Source organism: Kryptolebias marmoratus, linkage group LG24, assembly GCF_001649575.2.
Source record: "Kryptolebias marmoratus isolate JLee-2015 linkage group LG24, ASM164957v2, whole genome shotgun sequence".
Classification (NCBI taxonomy): domain Eukaryota; kingdom Metazoa; phylum Chordata; class Actinopteri; order Cyprinodontiformes; family Rivulidae; genus Kryptolebias; species Kryptolebias marmoratus.
In genome coordinates, this window is record NC_051453.1 from 22,180,463 (window position 1) to 22,205,334 (window position 24,872).

The following is a 24,872-nucleotide window of genomic DNA, read 5'->3' on the forward strand; positions in this document are numbered from 1 at the left end:
TTTACAAATCAGTCATTATTAGGACCATCAACCTGATAATGAGTAGCAGTCCTGATGTTTTAAGGCATGGACTAGATCTGGCTGGAAGTGGTTCATAGAGTTGCAGCCTTCATGGGTCAAACACCATGCTGTCTTCCTCAAAAAAAAAAAAAATATATAGAATATATTGTTTTGGAAAAAAAATAAAATAAAATATTGCCAATGCACCCCAATCACAGATGGTGGATACAGTATGTTTATCCAGTTGCCCAACCCTTGTAGGCAACAATATTTCAGTGAGTTTTGCATGTCAGGATACTGTTTATATGTCCTAGTCATTATATAAAACACTAAACTAAGTAATAATAGTACATTAGTAGTTAATTCATCTCTGATATGTAACCCTAAATGAAAATTATCAGGTAAAAACAAACGCAAAATAATTTTGTTTTTCTACTTATGAGGCAAGTGAACTCACCATGGTTCAAAGTTGGGTGATGTGGTTTCTCCTGTAAAGTTTGGACTGGCTGTAACTTCTGAATAATATGAACTAAAGCAGTGATTGTTTTTCTGTATTATATCCCCTTTAAAGATTGTTCCCCTGCATAATATGTCCTGATGATGTTTTTCATTCCTTCTGTCAGTGATTATAATTTGGCCGACTGATGTTTTGTTGTATTTTCTGTCTAATGTGTTGCATGAACTCTTTTTCAGAGGTTGCGGACAGAGAACAGGCTTCTTAAACAGAGGATAGACACGCTGGAAAAAGTGAGTGCGTCACGACTTGCGCGTTTCATCATCAGACAGATGACATACTTCTCCCTTCTCATCAGTTTTGGCTTAATTCATTCAGCTTTATATGTCCATACATCATGCATGTCTCCTGATGATGGAGGCTTTTTTCCACTAACTGGGCTGTGTTAGTTGTACAGTTTTATGGTAACTTGTCATAAGCTGAATTTTCTGATTTGTCAATCAAATTAAGAAAAAAGATAATTTTCATTTCAGGTTGTGATGGTGACTGTATTAAAATCTGAAAGTCCTCAGGCATTACTAACTGAAGCAGACACTGAAACAAGCTTGTCTGGAACATGAATGAAGCTGCTTGATGTCGAAGGCATCTCAAAGCACTGCATGTCAGGTTGCACTGTTTGTATGGTTCTTTGTCGTAATGTCACTGAATGGGCATCAGTTTTATGCATGAGGTCTGCTGTGGATAGTGACAATGTCTGCTGGGCTGCGTTTGCAACACTCTGATCTAAATGACTCTAAAAGCACAAGGCTGCTGCTCGCTGACGTCTTTTTCACATAACTCAGGAGTTTGGTCTTTAACTCAACACTAACTGAACTTGTTTAAAAGAAATAAAAACAAAAAAAATATTGAATACATTTTATTAAAGCCGGGAGCTTCTGTGCATCTTTTGAATCTTTAGCTGCTCTTTTTGCAACATTTATCTCTCTCAGCTTTAGCCAGTTTTTTTGTTGCTTTCTGTCTGAATTCTTTGATTTAGCAGCACTGCTCATTTCTTCACTTTGTCACCAGCTTATTTGAACCTTTTTCACCAAACCAGCATGAAATGTTCTTTTTTACCTCTGAATGCGAACATCATTGTAAATCATTGTATCTGGAGGAAAAATGAACATTTCATTGCTCCGTTGAAACAATCACTTGTTTTTTTGTGTGCTTTTAACTGTCCTTTGGATTATCTCTCTCTCTCTCTGCTGTCTCTGTTCATATTTCTGTTTTGTAGGAAAGTGCTTCCTTGGCAGATAGATTGATTCAGGTATATTCCTCATATTCTCCTTACCTTTATAACTTGCGACTTTCTTTTTCTTTCCTACTGTTTCTTTTTAGCATTGCATGCTTATGATCAGTACAATTATGAATCGTAATGATGCAAAATCTAATGATTCTAATAAATAAAGAAATACACCAGATTATAAAAATTGATAACATTACTTATTAAGTGCTAGGAATGTCACAATTTGGACAAAATAAGAATCACAAATTATGTCAAAGAGAACTCGAAAATAACATAAATCACAGTTGCTAAAGTTAAAACAAGCATGACATGTTAGAATACCTATTCCTACTTTTCTAATTTTGCCCACCCATTCCGCCTCTTCGTTTTACTTCTTCTCGTGCTTACTCCACCCCTCCTCGGTTGCTTATGTCCAAAGGGACAAGTGACTCGAGCTCAAGAGGCGGAAGAAAACTACCTGGTCAAGCGGGAGCTGGCCACAGTCAAACAGCAGTGTGAGGAGGCCAGTGCTCAGCTGGAGCAGGCCAAGAAAACCATCAGGCAGCTTCAGCAGCAGCAGCCACAAGCGGTAAGGAGGGTAACAGATAACCTCGCTGGCAGAAGAAGTGTCTCAGGTCCTGTGGGATGCTGGGATGCTGCCCAGGTCTGTCTGTACATTGCTTCATTTCAGATTGTTGAGTGTGCAACAGTTGGGAGTTGTTTACTCCATATCCAATAAGCTCTGTGAAAGTACAATCCCAATTCCACAAACGTAGGGACGTTGTGTAAAATGTAAATAAAAATAGATTGTAATGAATTACAAATCTCATAAACCCATACTTTATTCATAGTGGACCACATCAAACGTTTAAACTAAGAAATTGTACCATTTTATTTATTTATTTATTTTTAAGTAATTTTGAATTTGATGGCAGCAACACATCTCAAACAAGTTGGGACAGGAGCAACAGTATGCTGTAAAAGTAAGCTGTATGAATAAGAAACAATTTGTAACAAATCAGGTTAAGTGGTAACAGGTCAGTAAGAAAAAGGAAAGATGAGCGGGGGTTCATCAATTTGTGAAAAATTATATTTATAATTAGTGGAACAATTTCAGAAAAAATTTTCCTCAATTGAAGATTGGTAAGATTTTGATTATCCCGTCATCTACAGTTCATGTCATCAAAACTTTCCAAGAATCTGGAGAAATCTCTGAGCTCAAAGGACAAGGCTGAAAGTCAATATTATGCCCCTTTTCTACCGGCTCTAAAGGTCCTGGCTCCACTGTACTCGGCTTGCGTTGCGCACATTTCCACCGCCATTTTTTCAAGGCCGGCCCCTGTTTTTTTGGTCCCTGCTTCGGAGTAGGGCCAGCCGGGCCTGCTCTGCTTTCGTGGGTGGTGCAAGCTTAGCTCCTGTTCACTCATTGGTCGTGGGTGTGACCAGATGCAAGCATAAAGAGCGAACGGTAGGAATATAAACAACAGCGTTAAAGCTAACGCTGCAACGTTTATGCTGTCTGTTCCCCAGCTGAAGACGCTGTAAAGCCTGAAATCTCCGGCGGATAACAGCTGTCCTGCTCTGCAACAATCGCGGCATCCAGAGCATTTCTTCCACTGCGCCTCTCTTTCTGAAGTCTCAGGAGAATCCCCATAAACAGCAACAACACAGGGCCAACGTTGTCCATAGCGCTTCTGTTGTTTCCACAAATGGCGCCAAGTTTCGGTAGTGCACACTCACCCCCCACCCCTAACCCGCAACACGAGGAGGCATTCCTCTGCTACCGACCAAACTGGCCGGTGGAAATGCAATGCATTTTTTTATAGAGCCGAGCCGAGTAGAGTAGAGTGGGGCTTCTGAAATAAAGCCAGTGGAATAGGTGTAATTATGTTAAAGTTTTTTGGGGGGGTTGGCTTGTGCCTCTTCCTTCTCCTCTGATGGCTGCTATACTAAAATGATAAAAGCGTAGAGACATGTTTCTGTTTTTGTAGGTTTGATTTAGGTGTTAACACGAGTTCTTTCAATAGAATTACTTTCACCTTTGCTATATTTTGGCTATCAACAGGTTGCACAGTAATTTTTAATGACAATATTTAAAGCAATACCGTTTCTGTTTTCAAATACTTTATGATACGGTAACATATTAGCACCCAACTCTAGCACAAACTATGACTTGACATTTCAAGTTATAAAGATTTAGAGTAACTTTCCTCCATCCCAAACAGATATGATTGCCAGCAACAAAAAACAAGCTGTTGCTGAACAGGGCTTTTCTCTTCTCACTTGGCTCTTTGGTTTTGGTGAAGATTTGTTTTGGCATGCATGACTTCATATTGGGACACAAAGTAACACACAGCACTACCACAATTACTTCCTGTATTCTCAGAAATGCACTCATGAATATGTAAGCAGATGTCTCTATGGCAATGGGGGGGGGGGGATTTCACACATGTCCTCCTGTTCTCAGAATCTTCTCTGCATATCTGTTAACAGTCTTAATTATTCATGGTTGGATTGCAGATGATAATGTACACTTTCATGGCCATGTTTTACATAATTTGCTGTCTTGTTGAACAATGAGTGTGAATGAATTATTTAGGAGATAGTAAAAGGTAAAATGGTGAGTGTGAAGAGGCATTGAGAGTATATATGGAATTATTCATACTGTTTAATAGACTGGATTTATTTTGCTTTTATTGCTTAGATTATCAAAGTTTGGACATTTTGTTTGCACTGATTTTGATGTTGACAATTATGCTTTGCTTCTTCTGCTTACTGTCATTTGTTTTGGTTGCAGAAGGGACCCCCTCGGTTCTCTGAGGAGTCTGTCCTGCAGCTGGAGCGAGAGCTTGTACAGGCCCGGTTGAAGGAGGCAGAGTCCCAGTGCGCCCTCAAGGAAATGCAAGATAAGATCCTTGACATAGAGAAGGTAAGGTGCTACATGTGCACTGGTGCTGTACCATTTAACTCTTATCTAGTGCACATGTATTGAGTGATGTAGCTCTACTTTATTATCCCATTTTTATCTTTTACACCTTCTTTAGAGGAACTCCTCACTACCTGATGACACTAATGTGGCACGATTGCAAGAGGAGCTGAACAGTGTGAAGCTGAGAGAAGCTGAGGCTCTGAGTGGATTGAAGGAGCTGAGACAGCAAGTCAGAGATCTTGAAGAGCACTGGCAGGTGAGCCACATTGTTTGACACCGTTTGATCACATGGATGATCAAACAGTTCAAACATAAAATAAGCTGCAAATGCTGCATGCAAAGACCACACTACACAGCTTTGTTTTTCAAGTGGTGATAAAAAAAGGACTGACTCTTCAAACAACTCTGTAGTGCCACCTGGCTCGCACTTCTGGTCGCTGGAAGGACAGCTCCAAGAAGAACACCTTGGGTGAGCTGCAGGACGAGCTGATGAGTGTGAGGCTGCGTGAAGCAGAGGCGCAGGCAGAGCTGAGAGAAACACGGCAGAGGATGCTGGAGCTGGAGACACAGGTCAGAGGTCACATCATCACCCACAGGCGAAAGCCATAATGTTATTGCCCATGTTTGTGTGTCTGTACTGTGAGCAAAATATCTGATGAACCAGTAAATAGATTTTATTGATACTGTCAGAAAGTAATCATTGAATGTACATTTATAACTAATTAACGTTTGGAGTCAACCCCATTCAGGTTACCACAGCTAAGCAACCTTAGTAAATGTCTATAACTCAGTTTTACAGACTCTGAGCTAAATTTGCTGTGGTAGGAGCTTAAAATCATCCTCAACGCATACTTCAAATTCTAACAGATCATGTTAAGATCTTATATAACATTAATTTCCAAGTTTAAACACAACAGTTATAACTCCATCCTGTCTTATTGTAATGCATATGCTTTTCTTTAAGGAATGTTAGGCCTTTAATCTTATCAACAAGCATTTTATCATTTATGTTGTCTTAAATTTTCACTTTCTTCCTGTCTTTTTGGACTTGCAATCTACTGTGAGAGAACTCATAAAATTAAATGTTTGCTGTAGTGTTGGCTTAGCAGCGAAGTCATGACTTGTAATGTTATGAAAAATCCTTTAGATGGAGTCAGATGTTTTTTACAGATCAGGATGTTATCAGACATGGCACTTGTACCCTCACAGTCCAGTGTTTGAAAGTCTCCTTTGAAGTAAAATTAAATGTAGAGTTTTGTTTTTATTATGTGCCACTTCAGAATCAGATTCACAATAACCAGCTGCGGCGAGCAGAGCAGGATAGTCGCTGTGTCCAGGAGCGTGTGCAGACTCTGACAATGCAAAACAAAGATCTGCAGGTGCAGTTGCAAGAAATCAAGCGAAGGCAAGCTGAGATTGAGTGCAAGGTACAAACTCTTTTACAACACTGCTTCTGCAGGTACAATCTGTGGCATAATCTGTGAAGTACAACCTGAAAAATGATGTTGTTTTCTGCAGAATAAGGAAGAGGTGATGGCAGTGAGGCTGAGGGAAGCTGACAACATTGCTGCTATGGCTGAGCTCCAGCAACAGATCTCAGAGCTGGAGATTCAGGTAAAGTCCCGACTCAGACTGCTGAGTTCCTCAACTCCCTCACAAACCACAATATATGTACGTCAACTTTATTCAGCCACAGAGGGAAATATCTCTCACAGCAACATTTAATAGTGTCCAAGGTGAGTTACATTTTTATTTTGGTTCGAAGGGTTAGAGTCTAGCCTTTGTTTCAGAATCTAACCCTTTGCTGCAGCTTTTTGTTTTTTGCTCTTATTTGAAATAGGTCTGAACTGGGCTTGAGCAATAGGCTAAAAATGTTTAACTGATCATCGTCATTCCAACAACCGTCAACTGGCGGTATATCACACGTGTCTCATTAAGCATGGTTTTGTTTATTTTATTTATTTACTTTTAGGCGGGATGGACCAGACAATTCCTGTTCTGCATAGAACTGTGGAAGTGAGCGGTTTGTGGCTAAAAGGGAAAAAAAAATACTGATTTAAGATTACTTTGGTTCGAAGACAAAGAATTAGTCAAAATGTTTGAAAAGAAACTAACCATTTCTGTGCAGCCGACTTTGGGGCAGTATTAAAAGCTACAGACAGATTTATCATGCTGAGAACGGACATGTGATAAACTTCTAACATGATGTCCTTATTGCCACAACAAGCAATATTTTTTAGAAGCTGTAAGCTGCAAGAAAATGTCTTTAAACTTCTTATTTTCCAGATTAACTACAGCTCACACACAGAGGAGATAATTGTGAATAGGCATCAATCAAGTAAATGAGGGTGTAAAAAAAAAAAAACTCCTCTCCATACGCGGTGCGTCATGACGCACAGCCAGAAAACAGGGACAAGTACGCTGCAGGAGGAAGCTGCTGCAAAGAGCTTTTACTGATGACTAATATATTTGTTCAATTTGCCATAAAGTCTGTGTTTAACAGCTGATGGTTGAGTGTAAAGCAGCTGCCATGAAGCATCACGGTGAAAATTAACTGTCTGTGAGGACAAACTCTGGTCCACAGTGAAGCTTCAGTTTGTCTGGTTCTTACAAAAATTATGAGCTGTTTATTACTTTTGGATGGTGTTTGTCAAATGTCCTATAAATTAGGCATTTGAAAGCCCATCTTAAGCACAATGCAAAGCAGTCTTTTTAAATGTTATTTTTATTCAGTAGTATAGTCTTTTCAGAAGTCTTTTTTGCTGACATGGCATTGATACCATGTCGGTGCTTCAGTCATGCTCTTGCTAGGACTTCAGTTTCCTGCCAGATGTCACTGTTCTTTGTCAGATTGAAGCTTGAAAGCTTTGAAAACTTTTGAGAGGGAAAGTTAAACTAGCTAAAATAAAGTGGAAATTATCATCCTTCAAAAAAATCGCCACACAGTTGATGTATTTATCCAGTTGCTGAACCCTAGCCTGGACCTGATTAGGGAAACTGTCAGAATTCCACAATCAAAATATTTCATTATAATTACCTCAGTGATCGCAGTGATGTGGTGTTTGCTTTTCTTGCCAGAAACAGCAGTGTCTATCATATCAGATTAAGATAAAACCTTGCTACACTAGTACTGGAGGAGAGAGTTTTTAACAACTACTGAACCACAAAAGCCATCTTGTAATGTTATGTAATAGTGTTTTGTTAAATTGATCAAATCCTGTTCTACAATACGTGTTACATTCTTAGTTTTTATGTTCAGTTTGTGATTTCAATATGGTAAAAAAGCAAAAAAAAAAAATCCTGAACTTGTATAATAACATAAATACCTAATTTAAAGAGTGGCACAAATGAGTAAGTGTCTGACACTCTTCCTTGGTACTGAACCCACGTAGGCAGTAATTTTAAAACACTCAGATTCTTTTTTGTAACTTGGCAAACTTGGAAAGAAAGTTGATTCAGCAGCTTTAATCAGGGGAAACATCTTGATTGATTATAAGAGAAAATAATTCCCAGAATCTTAGTCTTTATGCAGTCAGTCCTAACCAGGGTGGCAGTAACATTGTTTAGTTTTCTGTCTGCTTGGGTCTGCTTCATATTTCAGTCTTTTTACAACAACTTGGGCTGTCCAAAGCTGAAAGATGAGCATCTCTTGTATCTTGTTGTGTTGCATCGGTCTCTGAGCACACCGAATTCTTGTCCCTTAAGGACATGTATTTCTTGGACAGCACTGTTTTCTAGTAGAGACGCTCACTAAGTAAATTAATCTTGAGGCGAAGTTTTGGATGCCTCTTTGATTTTGAAGGAGGAACAAAATGAGCACCATGTAAACAGAGCAGCTGCAGTAGTTTCCATATGCAAGGATTTCCTCCAGCGTATTATAAGCCTGGCGGGCCGACAGGCTTATAATACGCTGGGTACGCATGCAAACAGTGACGCAATCGCGCTGTCCCCGCCCCTGCGCAAAGGTCCCGTGCAGTGTCATGTTGCGTGGTCGTGCACCTTTTGTAACTTCGCGTACTGCACGCACCACGCTCCATTCAAAATGGATGATTTTGGTGCTCTAGCGGAGCTGGTTCGCCTGTATCAGCATTTATATGATTTCTCTATGAGAGATCACAAAGATAATCAAACGGCTCAAAACTCTTGGAAGTAGATTACTGCTACAGCTGATAAAAAGGAGTGTTTATAGACCACAGAGGGAAGAAATATTAGTTCTATGATGGACGAATCACAACTAAAGCAAATAAATCAATAAAAGTTAAACTGAATGCTTTAAGTTTAAACATCCTCTCTGTATCACAGCCAGAAATACAACAGTTCTTCCTCCTGAATACGTGCAGCCATATTTGATGTGAAACTATCTGCTGTCTTTTTTTTTTTTTTTTTTACTGTATTTCCACTGGTTACGTAGCGTACTGCCCCCCGTCTTTTTGGAGAATACTGCACTGACGTAAGCGCCTCCACCGCGCGCTCAGGTCCATGTGCTGTGCGTGGAGCCCTGCGGGACTCTAAAGAGCCCTGAAGCCGAGCTACCTTCAGCTACCTGGAGTTAGCAGGTTGTTGGAGCCGCAGCATAAACATCTAACGAGCGGGTTTATATTTTCAGCTTTCCTGTTAACTTCAATCATTTTTTTACTAAATCACGGTCGGCCGGTGAATGGCCACCTACCACCGGGCTTGGCCTCTTTTCTGGGGTAAACCCTGCACATGTGTTTTGTTACATGCACCATTGAATCATAGGTTACCTGCGTTTTTTACAGAGGAGACAACAGCTGTTTTATTTCAGAACAAGTGTAATTGTTTACCTTTTTAGTGGAAAGATTTACACTGCAACAGTTTTTTTTTTGTCTGTTTGTTTGTTTTTTTCTGAACTTGCAGCAGTGTAGCTGTCCAAAGTGTCACTAGTCTTTTATTTTTTATTTTTTTGTACAAATAGTTGTGAAGAAGAAATGTAATTTAAATATAACTCATTTTTAGTATTTAGAGCATCCATTTGGATGTCTGAAATCACAGACAACTCAAAAACTCTGGAAAAATCACCCAAACTTTTTATCTTTAAAATGATTTCATTCAGCTGATGATTCGGACTTAGAGGAAAATATGTCACTGCTTCAGCTCAGAGGGAAACAAATCACATCTTCTAATCTTCATCTCCAACTTTAAATTTAATTCATGCTAAAGTCACCACCTCAGAAGTTGGAAGTCAATATGTTGTATACATTTCTTTTAAGATATACACTAACAAAGATCTATGTGCGTCCCAATTAAGAAATCCAAATANAAAAATCAGAAACTGGAAATTACAGTTTATTTGCTTTTTGTTTCAGAAAAGAATGGAGCCAGAAAGTGGCGCATCAGTTGGCCTTTACATGACTTCAGCTCTTGTTTCGGATATGTAGTCTTTTAAATACTAAAGCCAGTTCAGTACATGACTCGTAAAATCACTGTCTCTAAATAGCAGACACTGGAAACTGTGTTGAAAATAAAACATTTTGTTTTTACAATCTGTTTTATGGAGTTGTTGACTGAGCTCAGTGTAGTGTCTGTGCTAGTTTGAGCTGTCAGGTGGAGCTCTGCAAATTGTTTTCAAAAAATGTTGAAACTATTTCAAGTCTGTAGAACAGACAAGTTTACCATCATGATTTGAAGTCAGAGAGCAATTAAGTGGCATGGTTTTGTTATTCTGGTTCTTGTTTCTTTTTGACCGAAGTATGTCACAGATATGTCATTTTGATCTCAGGAAATTGCGACAACTTGTTAAAAAAAAAAGAGGATGACAAAGTTCAGTTGAAGTTGTCTCTCAGCTTGCAGAGAGTTGTTTTTGTTTATTGTTCTGTTGTAGAAATAAGCCATTTTTCATCTTCAGGTTTTTTCAAAGACCTCTGTTTGTGACTGAAAACATCCACTTTAGCTTCATCAGCTGACTGCTATTTCTCCTCAAACATTTCATCCAGTGTTTGTTCCATATTAAAGCTGGTGATGAAGCTTCTTTCGGTCTGCTGTGAAACCCTGTTGCATCAGTGTTGCACAGAGTGGTGCACCAGCACTGCTGTGTGAGATAAACCTTCCTGGAGGTCCTTTTTGCATCATGAAGGCGTTGTGTTTCACCTTTTCTTCCCAGTTTTATCAAAGTTTCCTTTAACTGTCATTTCTGAAATGACATGTCAGAAAGTGAAAATAAACTGATTTAGTGCCTGCAGTCTTGTTCTAAAAAAACAATAAATCTTGAGCTAGAAAATACCACATTTTGCACATGCAAAAGAAAAAATCATTTAACATTTTTGTAAATGGGGGAAAATAGTGCTTCAAAAGTAAAACAATATTAATCTATTGATTAAAGAATATTCAGTGTTAATTCTTAAGGCCTTCCTGTTTAGCAACTATCCTTTACAAACTTTAAGACGATATAAGATCAGGTTTAAATAAAATCCTAGCATTTCTTGAATTAAATCTAATCACCTGCCACCTTTCTTGCAAAGATTTTAGACTAAGATCATTTTATGCTGAGAAATGATGGCATTGTTGCCACTTTGGTCAAAGCTTGATTATAACTTGTATGCAATCTCACATGATGTCATAAAACATCACCCTCGGAGTATGTGTTCTGAATGACTCCCAGCTACTTTTCAGCCAGGGGCTCTATTTCGTATCTCTCCCAATTAACTGAACTTCTCATCCTGTCTCTGAGGGAGAGCCCAGCTAACTTGTGAAGAAAACTCAGCTCAGCTCCACTCAGCTCCTTCTTTACCACAAGGGCCCACACAGTACGCAATACTGTGGAAGCCACACCAATCAGTCTGGCAGTCGTGAACAAAATCCCAAGATACCTAAACTCCTCCACTTGAGGCACCTCACTCCCAACACAGAGAGAGCAGTCCACCCTTTTCTGACTGAGGACCATGGCCTCAGCCCTGGTTATGGGCAGACCCACCCCAAATTCCCCAGATTTAGCTTCCTTCCTGGAAGTTGGCGGTTGGAGTTGAAGGTCTTTCTGTTGGTTTCTTCCATCAGGCGTTCCCAGCAAACCCTCACTATATGTTTGGGTCTATCCAGCATCTTCTCCCACCAACTGATCCAGCTCACCACCAGGTGGTAATCAGTTGTCCGGGTGAGGGACGTTGAGCTCCTTGCTGTCTTTGGTCCATACGCATATCGTGAATCGCTCCATGTCTGGCCTATCACTTAGAATCAATCTTCTTTGGGAGACCCCACCCCACTGACAGCATAGTTCCTAGGTTCATTCAGGCAAACAAAATTTTTTATTTTTTATTTTGTGAATGTTTAATGATAACCACACTAAATTGTATCAAAATATGTGTTAAATGACTAATGTATAGCCATTTTTGTATTTTCTAAGGTCAGTTGGCTGTAGCAGCCTTCCTAAATTGTGTTGGCTGTAAAAGTGAAGTTGTAGATGTGCAACCAATCATCATTTCCTGAAAGTTTCGTTAAAATTTGTGCAGTGGTTTGTGAGATATTTTGCTAACAGACAAATATAGTTGACACCAACAGTTGATGCCAACTTTTTAGGCAAAGATGTTATACGATCAGTTCGTTCTCTAAACACAAAATGAGGATGACTCTCAGCTACAAAACTGGAGTTGAGTTTTTTGGGGCTTTTTATTTTTAAATTTCTCTTGCCTTACCAGGGTGTCAAACCAAACACTGAATTTCTGATAAGATGAAAACAGTCATAACTAAGAAGTCTTTTTAAAGGCCTGTTGTTAACTTGTTCCTGTGTTTAAGGTGTTTCTGATAATCTAAACTGGAGGCCCAAGCTTTTTATAAGTATGACACCAACTCGAGCCTTCCCCTCCTCTCATCCGCAGGCGCACACACAATCACATCGTGTGGTCTGAGGTTTGGTTACTAGGTGATAGAGCGAAAACATTCAACACACAAATTCACAACCGCCCTCATACTTTTCAGAATCTGCGTAATGAACTCTCGGTTGACTCTTTCAATAATATGCAGAGTTCTTTGAACCTTTTTACACCTCACTCTGCCTTTATTTCGCCAAGTAGAAAACAGTTGGTTCTTTCGGGTTTGGTAGTTTTACTTTTCTCTGTAATGAGCAGGGATTTAAATCACTGTGCCACGTTTGGTCTGTGGTTTTTACCTTCTGAATAACTTGTGGGTAAAATGTTTTCTTTCAATTTAAAAGGGGAAAAAGTTCCTTTGCTTTCTTGTTGGAGACTATCATACACCATGGCAACCGTTTTCATGTGAGAGGTCAGGTTGTAGTCACTTTAAACAATGTGTTCTTAGCTTTTAACACAAATAGAGAGGGTTAATAAAATGATGGAAAACATAGTCTGTAAAACTTAATGTCTTAAAGGTTTTTGCGTAGGACTCTTTGAATCTGACAGTCATGAGTTCTGCTGAACTCTGAAGCTCCTCTGTGTTTCAGCCTGATAGGAAGTGGTTTCTCATCTTGAAGCAGAGGCTCTACCAAAGGTGGCATGCATGGTTTATTTTGAGGTTTCTATGACATACTCACAGATTTGTACAAAATGTTTTTATCCTGTTTTTTTGTTTTGTTCTGTTTTTTAAAGCTCTATTGTTGCTCTGAGATTAACACAAATGTATTTTCTTTCTAATCGTGCACATTTATCAGATCAGTTTCTTACTTTAGCTATAACCAAACTAGCAACAAAAAAGTAGCATACATTTTAACACCACAGTTGTGAATTGTCACACATTCTCTCTTCAGATTTGAAATAACCTGAACATCACAGCCACCACAATGAAGATGCATGAAAAGTGTCATACATTTCTTAACTTATATGAAATTTTTTGTTAAATAGCATTTTAATCGACTTCATGTACAATTCTACTCTGAGCTGTGATTTGGTGCCCTTGATTTGGATGTTGATGATAACAACATGTTTTTGTGAGGTGCTGCCAGTGTGACTACAAACAAAACAAATAAAAGCAATGAGCACTGTATGAAATACAGGAGGACATCGATTACAAGGACATATGGAGAAGGGCTGCTCAGTATATCATAAATGTATCATCACAGTATCGGTCAAAGCAGTATCACTTTCTCCAAGGACTGCTTGGACTGTAATAAATCATAGGCCATTTTATTCCAACTGCCATGTGTTAATGCCATGAATGTTGATATATTTAGTTAGTTCAAAAGACTCTCACTGGCCTTGATGCCCACACCTGGTTTAGATGATAGTGAAAATGACAGAAGAGAAAGTGAGGAGGGAGGAAAATGTTGGTTTATCACAACTGATATAGTCATCACAATGTTAAACAATAACACCACACAATTCAAGTTTTTCTAATATCATGCAGCCCTAATAAGGAGCATGTTTCTATGAGACGTTTATGACATTTGACACCTGCTGATGCACCCAGCTGAACAGGAGGAAGTCTTATTAACTGCCTGCTTTTTTTTTGCTGTATTTTGGAGCTGCTAGACCTCAAAAACAACTGATTCTTGAAACAATCTGACTTATTTATACCTCCTCTTACAAAAAAAACAAGTAAAAAGCCTACTGGGACTCTCATATTTGAGCTCTGTCTTACCACAGGAATCAAAAATCCTATCTGTATTTTAGGGTGTTATCCACCTGGTTGTCTTACCTCTCTACACCCCACCCCTTGCTGTGTGTTGTGCACACATATTTCCTTTTTTGCCTCAGTGCTGCAGTTTGTGTTGCAGTCAGTGCACCACGTAAAAGTGGAAGAGTATGATGGTGGTTTGAAATGCAGCATCTTCTCCCGTGTGTCCAGATGTGTGCACTGAGGAAGGTAAACATCATATGAGCTGTTTAACTGTTGGAGCTTACAGTCAGCCTCATCCCCAGGGCCTCAGGAGGAAATCAAGCACAAATGACACTGTTTTGTGTTTCCCTCAACATCTGTCATTTTGGTTACCCGTCATCCCAGTTAGTAGCTGGAGGAGGCTTTTTTACAGTCTGTGTAGTAGCTCACATTTTTTGTAACAAGTTAAACATTTATTTCATGAACCACTAAACAAACTTTAATTAAACTTGCAGAAAATAATCATTGGATGTACATCAACAACTGATTAACTTTTGGAGTTACTCTAATTCAAGATGGCTGCCACAGCCAACTGACCATAATAAACATAAAAATGGCTGTCTTAGTCAATTTTACACATATTGATCTAAAGTCTGGTGTGGTAGCACATGAGACTGATTCTCGACACACATTTTGAGACCGTACAGATTGTGCAGGATCTTTGTTTAAAATTTAGTTATTACCTATTTGTAGTCAACGTTGTCTCTGTTAGCAAAATATATCATGAATCAATAGATTGTTTTTAATAAAACCTACAGGAAATAATCAGTGGCTGTATGTTTACAACTTTTGGAGCCAACCCCATTCAAGTTGGCCGCCACAGCTGACCGACCTTAGAAAACATAAAAAAATGTCTAGAATTGAGTCAGTTTAGCAATCATTGAGCTAAAATTTGTGGTTATAGCTGAAAGTCATTCACAGCACATGACATCTTGTGATTTTGCATGAGATTGCACGTTTTATTTGCAACTATTTTTGACCAAAACACCTTCAACTCCATTTCTCAACGTAAGTTGATCTTGATCTAAAACTCTAGCAAAAAAAGGTGTGAGCTTTGCATTCCCTTAAGGAACGCTAGGCTTTCATTTTGCTTTGTCTCTGCAGATGATTTGAATGATGCTAGACATAACCATCACCAGGTTTAGTGTTAAAGCTGTTTGTGTTTATTGTCTTCCTTTCCCAACAGAAAGAAGAAGGAAAGGTCCAAGGCCAGCTGAACCACACAGACTCCAGCCAGTACATCCGTGACCTCAAAGACCAGATAGCAGAGCTGAAACATGAGGTGAGACTGATAAATATAGCTTCAAGTAATTTTGTCATTTCAGTCTGGAATCAAACTACATTTCTCTTGTGTAGATGAATGAAAAAATAAAAATAAATATTACTTTTGCCAGTACCAAGTACCTGCTTCAATACTAATGCGCTGCCTTACTTGCAACTTTTAATGTTTAAAATGTGTTTTTCGGGTGTAGAGAGTTACTTTGTTGATGTCACCTTTTTGGTGTAGCTTTTCACGTTTCCTCAGGTTTTACTTTGAGCTTTACAGATTAGTAGAAGTGTTAACTACTACACCCAGAGACTTCCTGTATGGATTTGACAGCACACTTCTTGCAGATATCTTCATAAACAAGACCAATGTGTTTACGCAGATGAGATGGAAACGGTAGTTGCTAATTGCAGCATAGGTCCGAGGTACAGCAAGCAACAGAAGTTCACAGCACTAAAATAATGGCATGAATTCATATTTGAGTAAGATAATATCTAACCTGATATCTAAAAGGCAACAGTGGTTCCCTTTAATTTTACTAAGTAAGTCGTCTTCTGTCAGTCTTGTCACTGCATCAGTCATTTCCCCTCTCACCTTTGCCTTAGATGCTTCATGTTTGAAGAGTGGCCTGCGAGGAATCATGTTAACATTTAGTGTCTGCGGTGAACAAACCTGAAAGTACAGCAGCTCACTAACAAGTCCCACCATCTTTCCTCTCTCACAGGTTAAATTAAAAACCTGCATCACATTTCTGGAAAATTTGACTGTAGTCATCCAGATGACGACTTTCTCTTTGCAGTAAATGTAGACATATTTAGTCCTGTGTGTTGTGCTGTGCTCTGAATGTATTTTTTTCCTACATGTCTGTCTGTTGCCTGGCAGGCTGACCGAGGTGAGTTGTTTCAGATGTGTCAGGTGACCTTTCAAATGTGTGTTGACACTCATCTCAATGGGCCCATTTAAAGTGTCAGTGCTGAAGACATTCATAAATAGAGATTGAAAAGTTAAACTGATGAACATCAACCATAAACATTGCTTTATAGTTTCTTAAAACTGTTTTTTACCCACTGCTGTTTTTTGTTTAAGATATAGCTGATATTTGTTCCAAGGAACATTTATGTGAGCTGAAACTGTAGCATCAAGGATTGTCTCCCAGTTTTAAATGGAGCCATCTGTCACAGAAAAATAAAACTGCATTACATTGTACTTTACATATTCCGCCTAAAATATTCTCACACACTGGCATTTTTATGCTGTAATGGAATTTTTAATTGAAGTTGTTTTATTTTGGGATTTTTTTTAAAAAGGCCTACACACAAATCTCCAAATTTTTGAAGTGAAATTTGGAGATTAAAAAGAACTAAAAGTAATGCATTCATAAATATTTACACCACCATGCACACTGTGATCCATGGTGGTGACAGTATTATGCTGTCGAAATGTTTTTTTTTATTGGTACCGTGTGGGAAATTAGACTGTAACATGACCTCACTATGCATTGCATTGTAGGCGAGTGAGTAGACATGGGTAGGTACCTATGTCTACTCACTCGCTCACTGACTGGACTAGAAAGTAAATGGCATTTGATGAGGATGCCTCCTGAACTCCTCCCCCAAGAGGTTTTCCGAGCACATCCTACTGGTAGGAGACTCCAAGACAGGCCTGGAAGCACCTTGGGATCTCCCAGGAGGAGCTGGGCAGAGGGATGCCTGAGTTTCCCTACTGGGCTTGTTGCCTCTGCAATACGACCACAGATAAACAGCAGAAAATAGCTTTAAGAGCAAAATAAAACGTGGCCAAAATTTGTATCCGCATGTAAGAGCTATACCAAAACTGGAATTGGCCAACAAAACTATGTTGAGTGCATCTCTACCAGAAACTATTCAGCCTAACAGAGCTACAGCCTGTATGATCCATAACATAAGGGGCTTGCCATTAAAATTTCTGCTAGATGGACCTACACATATGCACACTCTACTTTTCAGAGGCTTTTTTGTTTTGATTTTGGTTTTGTTTTTAACTCATATTGTGTGTACCTACTGTACATAAAATCCCAAAACATAACATAAATATAATATAAATTAAATATTCAAAATGCAAAGGGTTCAAATCATTGGTCTTTTTTGTTTCCCATGTGTACTGCGTGTTAAAAATTGTTAAAACCATTTCATCATGTTGCTGTCATATATCACTGACTGCTATTTATAAATTTCACTATCAATAGATGGATGGATACTTTATTGATCAAATTCAAATGTCGATCAGTTTCATTAGTGTCTGTTTTATCAATTCAGTTAGAGAAAAATGTGCATTTTCTTTGAAAATGTAGTATGAATGCTGAGAGCTGAATGACTTTGCTAAATTTTGTTGAAGATGAAACTGAGTTAAGTGAAAACAAGTACAACAGTAGCTAAAAGATAAAATGAGCGGGATAGTAGCTAAAAGCTAATTGGGACATAAAACAGCTGAAGCAGATTTCCGAGATACTTTTTGAAATAATTGAGAGCTCCATGTATTTGTATGAGATACAATTATGTAAATAAAGTGAAATGTTTTGAAAAGTGAAAAAGTTACAAAAATCAGAAGTCATAGCATGCTATTCCCGATCGAGCTGAATATTTTGATGTATAAATTGTTAAATTAGCACAAACTATGCAGAAGTAGTTAGCAATAAATGTACAGAAGAAACTATAAACAGGAAAATATGGTTAAAGCTGACTCAGCATTCATACTGTTATTACAGTTTCATCAATTCTGAGAAATCCATTTGTCTTTTATCAAACACAAAGGACCAAGAAAAAGAAACAGGTTTTCATTTTGTTTTAAAATGAAAACCTGTTTCTTTTTCTTGTATTTTCTTGATCAAAAACCACAGCAGTATTATTGCTCATTGCAAATATTGCTCTAACCAGTAACTGCACAGTTGCTACCATTAACCTGCATTTTTGATCATTTTATTGGTCAGTGTTGTTATCATAAAGCCATTAACTAATCATCCCTACCTTTACAGATTTTCTGCTTGAAAGGGCAAAGGGTCTTGACCAGTCAGTCCACCTTTGATGGGATCCATATTGTCAATCACTACATGGGGGGTAATGAGTCTTACCAGTCCTCAGACGATGAGGGAGTAAAGGAAACCTCCGACCTCCAGGAGCATCAGCAGAGGAGCAGCAAACGTATCAAACTGCACCCAAAGTTTGAGGATACAAAGTTTGAGGATTCAGAAGGTGAGGATGAGGACGGGGAGGCCCTTCAGCTCTCTGTGCCTCAGAGCGGCATCCAGAAGTCCACCACCGTCTGAGCAGCTGAGACGGAGCCCAGCGCTGCTCACTGAGGAAGAGAGCATGGTTCTAGCAGCCATTTCACAGGAGAGGCCTGGATTGGAAGTTCTGAATTTCAAAAAGCAGCATCTTCATTTCATGTATGTGAATCATGCCTGGAGCTCTTTATGGCTTTGTGTTTTGGTAGGTTTTTTTTTCTTTTGGTCTATATGACTAAAACGAGGAGGTCCATCTGGAGCTCTGCAGAGAATTAAACATAGACCCCAGAGGCCAGAGGGGATTGGGGGGGGGAATGAGGGAACGGGGTCTGTCTTTCACTCCTAAGCCCTCCCTACAGATAAAACACAGAGAAAGAGACTGTGCAATAAAACTTTTTATGCTATAATTATACACTTCATCCAATGTGCTTTTATATTTTTAAAGGATTTTATAAATGAATATCAAGTGTATTGATGCCATTACTACCGTTACTTCCATGATGTAGAGGCAAAAGTAAGCATGTGTATGTATGTGTGTGTGTTGTCAGGATCATTCTGGTATCAAAGCTGCTTCTATTAGCCAGCAATGACCTGATGATGTTTAGGCCTTAACACATGCTTCACACTCAGTGGGGCTTCTGCATATGTGTAAATATCTAAATGTGTTGGGGTTTTTTTTCTTTCTCTCTGTTCCTTTCGAACTTGAAAACATTGTGTAATTGCATATCTAATGTTTAAATATCTTCTAAAAAAAAGAAAAAGAAAAAAAGGGACATAAGTTATAGATGGTAGAAAAAGGACAAAGAATTCAGAAGAGTACAAGGTCTCCTTGCACCCTGATCATTCTGCTGTGATCAGAGCAGGAAACATGAATTAAAGGGATATGAGTTAGTGATGTTCTGTCAGATAGCTATCTATAGTTATTACCATATCAGCCGTGAAATCACATTAAAGCACTGCAAATGGGCTTCTGAAACGACTCTTCTACAAACAACATCCCTGCATGAAACAACTCTACATTACCTAATATTAACCTCTACACTTAAGCATGTGAAAGTATGTGTGCTGAAAGTATAGGCTGTGTAGTTTCAGATGGTGCTGAGGCTGCAGAATAAAATGAAATGAAATAAAATGCTTGATTCTACAACGAAAGTTTTGCTGCGCTGTCCTTGAGTAAAAGGAAACAAAAACAGGAGATAAAATACACATACACTATAATGCCTGGATAGTAATGGTAAACAAAAGCTGGTTCGAATACACACATCATTGGTATCTGTCTGCCTGATCAGCACCTCTAGCCACAGTGGAAAAGTTTACTCAACTCCTGGCACCATCAGCATATAACTGTCCATAACTATGTTGATTCTGTGGAAGAGTTGTTTTATAGGCCTGAAAAAATAGACCACCCCTTGTTTGGCTAGCCTGAAGGTAGACCTCTGCCCTCTGACTGACTGATGTCATGGCTGATAAGGTGCTATTGATAACTATGAGACAGAACATCACTTCTAAAATGACCAGCTGTCCCTTTTTTAAGTGTATCTTATCTTTCTGAAAATGTGGCAGATCTCTGCCTTCATGCTGAAAGGAAAGTCCTTTTGGCCCGAGTTGCATATGCTGTTGAGTCAAACACATGTTACGTCTGTCATATGTTTGATGCAAATGGACAAGCATCTGAGGAAACTCAAAGGAGGGGCTGAATCTGGAGTCCGCAGACTGTACCCAAAGCCAGCTCTGCTCCATGAGACGGGTCTGGATGTGCAAAACTGAATTTGGATGTCCACTATGAACAAACCTTTACAGACATGAATGTCCAGGAACCAGATGAGAGTCTGACTTGAAGTCAGTGATAAATACATTGTTCCTGATACAGACACATTATGTTTAATGGGACAGGAACATTTTTGGCACTTTGAGTCTGCAGTGCAGTAAGGACGGATGAACAACACTATGGAGCGCTCAGCACTCTGAAGATTACATGAGATTATGTGTGTGCGTGTGTGTGTGTGTGTGTGTGTGTGAAGGAGAGGAAGAGCAAGAACTTAATAAAATGTTTGATACATTTTTTTTGTCTGATGTCTTTTTATTTTATCACCTGCTGACTAAATGTGTGTGTTAGCAAAATGTCTCATGAACCACTGCACAAATTTTATTGGAACTTGCAGAAAGCAATTTTTGAAAACTACAGCCCCAATTTTGAAAAGTTGGGATGTAAATAGGGTTGCAAAATTCAGGGAATTTTCAAAGTTGGTAACTTTCCATGGGAATTAATGGGAATTTATGGGAATAAAAAAGAAATTTACAAAATTGAAGGTTGGCCCTCAATAGGGAACTTAAATATAGTTGGGGAAAATATATTGTAGCATATTCTTGGCTAAAACAACCAACCAGAATTAATGCAAGTACACTCCTCAATCACATGCACACAGCACTGCTTACTGCAGGGCTATTGAGGCCACGCCCCCAGCATGCACTGTGCACGGTGCTTATGCTGTCATTACAGCCATGTCTGGCCACAAGACTCTTGATAAAGGCAAAGTTCTGGGCAGTTTGGCAAAGTTCCGAACCAAGCAGGGCCTTTGGGAAGGGGATGGAATATGGCAGTCATGCCATCACATATCTGCATCCACCTGGTGGAGGGGACTTTGTGAATCTGAGGCCCTTGCACCTGCAGCCTCCATCATCCTCCAAATCTCACCATCATCAGCTGCCTCTGAGCGCAACTGGTCACTGTTTGGGAACACACACACAAAGGTTCGCAACAGGCTTACCAACGTGAGGGTGGAAAAACTAGTGGCCATTCGGGCAAACCTAAGGCTCTTTGAGTCTGACACAGAGCCATCTTCAATGAGGCTGGACAGTGACACTGTTGAGGAGGTGAACATGGTGAACATTGATCAGGCCCAGGAAGAGGCTATTGCATGAAGGATTTAGGCAAAAATGCAGAACATGCGGAATGTAGGCTTGCGAGGCTTTTGTTTTACATGTTGAATGGGACTTTTTTAGTGGGGGTGGGGGGCATTTTACTTTTTGATTGGGTGGGGGAGTTCATATTCATGTTTTGGTTGTTTATTAAAATAATTGTTCATTGTTCAATAATTAAAACTAGAGTTCAATTCAAATAAATCTGTTGAAATGTCATGGTTTTTAATTGTATTACTTTACATTTTTGCTTATGACAAAACAAAAATATTTACATTTGTTTGTATATGATGTTTAATTTACCCCCAATTTCCAGTTAATTTCAATAAATTCCCAATAATTTCCATAATTCCCATAATTCCCATTTAAAGTTTCCGATTTCAAATATTTCCAAAATTCTCCAGCTTAACTTCCCATGGAAATTTTCCGCCCTTTTGCAACCCTAGATGTAAATAAAATCAGATCACTAATTTGCAAATCTTACAAACCCAAGTTCGTTCACAACATCTGCTCCCATCCAGACGAGGTCTTTGTCATTGTGAACAAATTCACAATGAACTTGGTGGCAGCAAAACGCCTCCAGAAAGTTGGGACAGGGCCACGTTTCCACTGTGAAACATCCCCTTCAGTCTGTAAACATCTAAGAATTGAGACCAGCTACTACTGTAGAGTCTTTGGAGGGAAATGTCTCATTATTGTCAGATGGAGGATTCTAGCTGTTTAACAGTCCTGGGTCTTCTTTGCTAGTTTTTTTGTCTCATGATGCATCAAATGTCTTCAGTTGGTGAGAGGTCCGGACTGCAGGCAGGTCAGTTCATCACCTGGACTTTAATGCTACAAAGCCATGCTGTTGTAATGGATGCAGTATGTGGTGTCCTCCTGAAATACGCAAGGTCTTCCCTGAAAATGTCATCTGGATGGGAACATACACTATATTGCCAAAAGTATTCACTTGCCTCCCTTCACACCCATATGAACTTGAGTGGCATCCAATTCTTAATTCATAGGGTTTAATATGATGTTGGCCACCCTTTGCCGCTATAACAGCTTCAGCTCTTCCACAAGGTTTAGGAGTGTTCATGGGAATATTTGACCATTCTTCCAGAATCACATTTATGAGGTCAGACACTGATGTTGGACGAGAAGGCCTGGATAGTGCACTCCGCTTTAATTCATCCCAAAGGTGTTCTTTAGGGTTGAGGTCAGGACTCTGTACAGACCAGTCAAGTTCTTCCTCACCAAACTCGGTCATTCATGTCTTTATGGACCTTGCTTTGTGCCCTGGTGCTCAGTCATGTTGGAACAGGAAGGGGCCATTCCCAAACTGATCCCACAAAGTTGGGAGCATGAAGTTGTCCAAAATGTCTTGGTATGGTGAAGCAGTCAGAGTTCCTTTCACTGGAACTAATCAACTGAGCCAAACTCCTGAAAAACAACCCCACACCATAATCCTCCCTCCGCCAAACTTTACACTTGGCACAATGCAGTCAGAAAAGTACTGTTCTCCGGGCAGCAGCCAAACCCAGACTTGTCCATCAGATTGCCACACAGAGGAGCATGATTCATCACGCCAGTGAACTCATCTCCACAGCTCTAGAGTCCGGTGGCAGTGTGCTTTATACCACTGCATCCGACACATTGCACTTTGTGATGTAAGGCTTAGATGCAGCTGCTCGACCATGAAACCCCATTCCATGAAGCTCTCTGGCCACTGTTCTTGAGCTAATCTGAAGGCTACATGAAGTTTGGAGGTCTGTAGATATTGACTCTGCAGAAAGTTTGTGACCTCTGTGCTCTATGTGCCTCAGCCTCCGCTGAGCCCTCTCTGTGACTTTACATGGCCTACCACTTTGTGGCTGAGTTCCTATTGTTCCCAATCACTTCCACTTTGTTTTAATACCCCAAACAGTTGACTGTGGAATATTTAGTAGCAAGGAAATTTCACTTATTGAACAGCTGGCATTCTATCACGTTACCACGCTGGAATTCACTGAGCTCCAGAGGGTGACCCATTCTTTCACAAATGTTTGTAAAAGCAGTCTGCATGCCTAGGTGCTTCATTTTATACACCTGTGGACATGGCAGTGATTGGAACACCTGGATTCAATGATTTGGATGGGTGAGTGAATATTTGTGGCAATATAGAATATGTTGTTCTTAAACCTTTATATACTTTTCTGCGTGGGTGATGCCTTTCCAGATGTGTAAGCACCCAATGCCAAAGGCAGTAATGAACCCCCATACCTTTAGAGAGGCAGGATTTTGAACTGTGCACTGACAAGTTTGGATGATCCCGCTCCTCTTTAGTACAGAAGACGTCACATCTGTGGTTTTCAAAAAGAATTTCTAATTTTAATTCGCTTGACCACAACAGTTTTCCACTTTGCCTTAGTCCAGCTGTGGCTCAGAGAAGATGGAGGCATTTCTGCATGATGTTCACATCTGACTACTTCTTTGCATGACAGACCTTTAAGCAGCATTTGTGGATGAGACAGTGAACTGTGATTACAGGTAATCATCTGAGGAAGTGTTCCTGAGCCCATTTAGTGATGTGCAGAACAGAATCAGACCTGTTTTTAATGCAGGGGCCCCTGAGGGCCTCGAAGATCAAAAGTGTCCAGTATCTTTCAGCCTTGATTTTTGACTACATGGATTTCTTTAGATTCTTCAAATCTTTAGATGATATCATAATACCATCAAAATATTGTAGATGATGGGATATTCAGTCTTCCCAATCTTCTATTGAAGAACATTTTTCTGAAATTGTTGCACTATTTTTGAATGTCATTTTTTTTACAGACTGGTGAACTTCTGCCCATCTTGACCTCTGAAATTCAGTCTCACTAAAAAGCTCTTTTTATACCCAGTCCTTGATTTTCGTTGCAAAATTCTTCTTCAGCTGTTTCTTATGCATACTGTTTACTTGTACAGCTTTTTGTTGCCCCTGTCCCAACTTTACTGAGATGTGTTGCTGCCATAAAATAAAAATTTACCCTCTTTTTTTGCTTGATATGGCACAATTTCTACAAACAACCAGACTTGTTGCTGAAATGAGTTTCCTCCGCAGGGTGTCTGGGCTCTCCCTTAGAGATAGGGTGAGAAGCTCGGTCATCCGGGAGGGACTCAGAGTAGAGCCGCTGCTCCTCCACGTCGAGAGGAGCCAGCTGAGGTGGCTCGGGCATCTGGTGAGGATGCCTCCTGGACGCCTCCCTGGTG

The 24,872-nt window shown here is 39.5% G+C and overlaps 1 protein-coding gene across 5 annotated transcripts in view; it reads left to right on the top strand.

Moving 5' to 3' along the window:
- evi5b (ecotropic viral integration site 5b) overlaps nt 1–20,796 on the top strand; it is a 56,324-nt gene extending 35,528 nt beyond the window's left edge. For 4 of the 5 annotated variants that reach the window (XM_017433727.3, XM_017433726.3, XM_017433728.3 and 1 more), the window contains 10 exons: nt 694–747; nt 1,731–1,763; nt 2,161–2,310; nt 4,519–4,650; nt 4,766–4,906; nt 5,062–5,220; nt 5,931–6,077; nt 6,169–6,264; nt 15,398–15,493; nt 18,489–20,796. In XM_017433727.3, coding sequence (XP_017289216.1) covers nt 694–747; nt 1,731–1,763; nt 2,161–2,310; nt 4,519–4,650; nt 4,766–4,906; nt 5,062–5,220; nt 5,931–6,077; nt 6,169–6,264; nt 15,398–15,493; nt 18,489–18,779 — 1,299 coding nt within the window. In that variant the 3' untranslated portion in view covers nt 18,780–20,796. The remainder of the gene's footprint in view (nt 1–693; nt 748–1,730; nt 1,764–2,160; nt 2,311–4,518; nt 4,651–4,765; nt 4,907–5,061; nt 5,221–5,930; nt 6,078–6,168; nt 6,265–15,397; nt 15,494–18,488) is intronic. The other variant, XM_017433731.3, reaches the window with a different exon arrangement.
- Nucleotides 20,797–24,872: the final 4,076 nt, after the last annotated feature.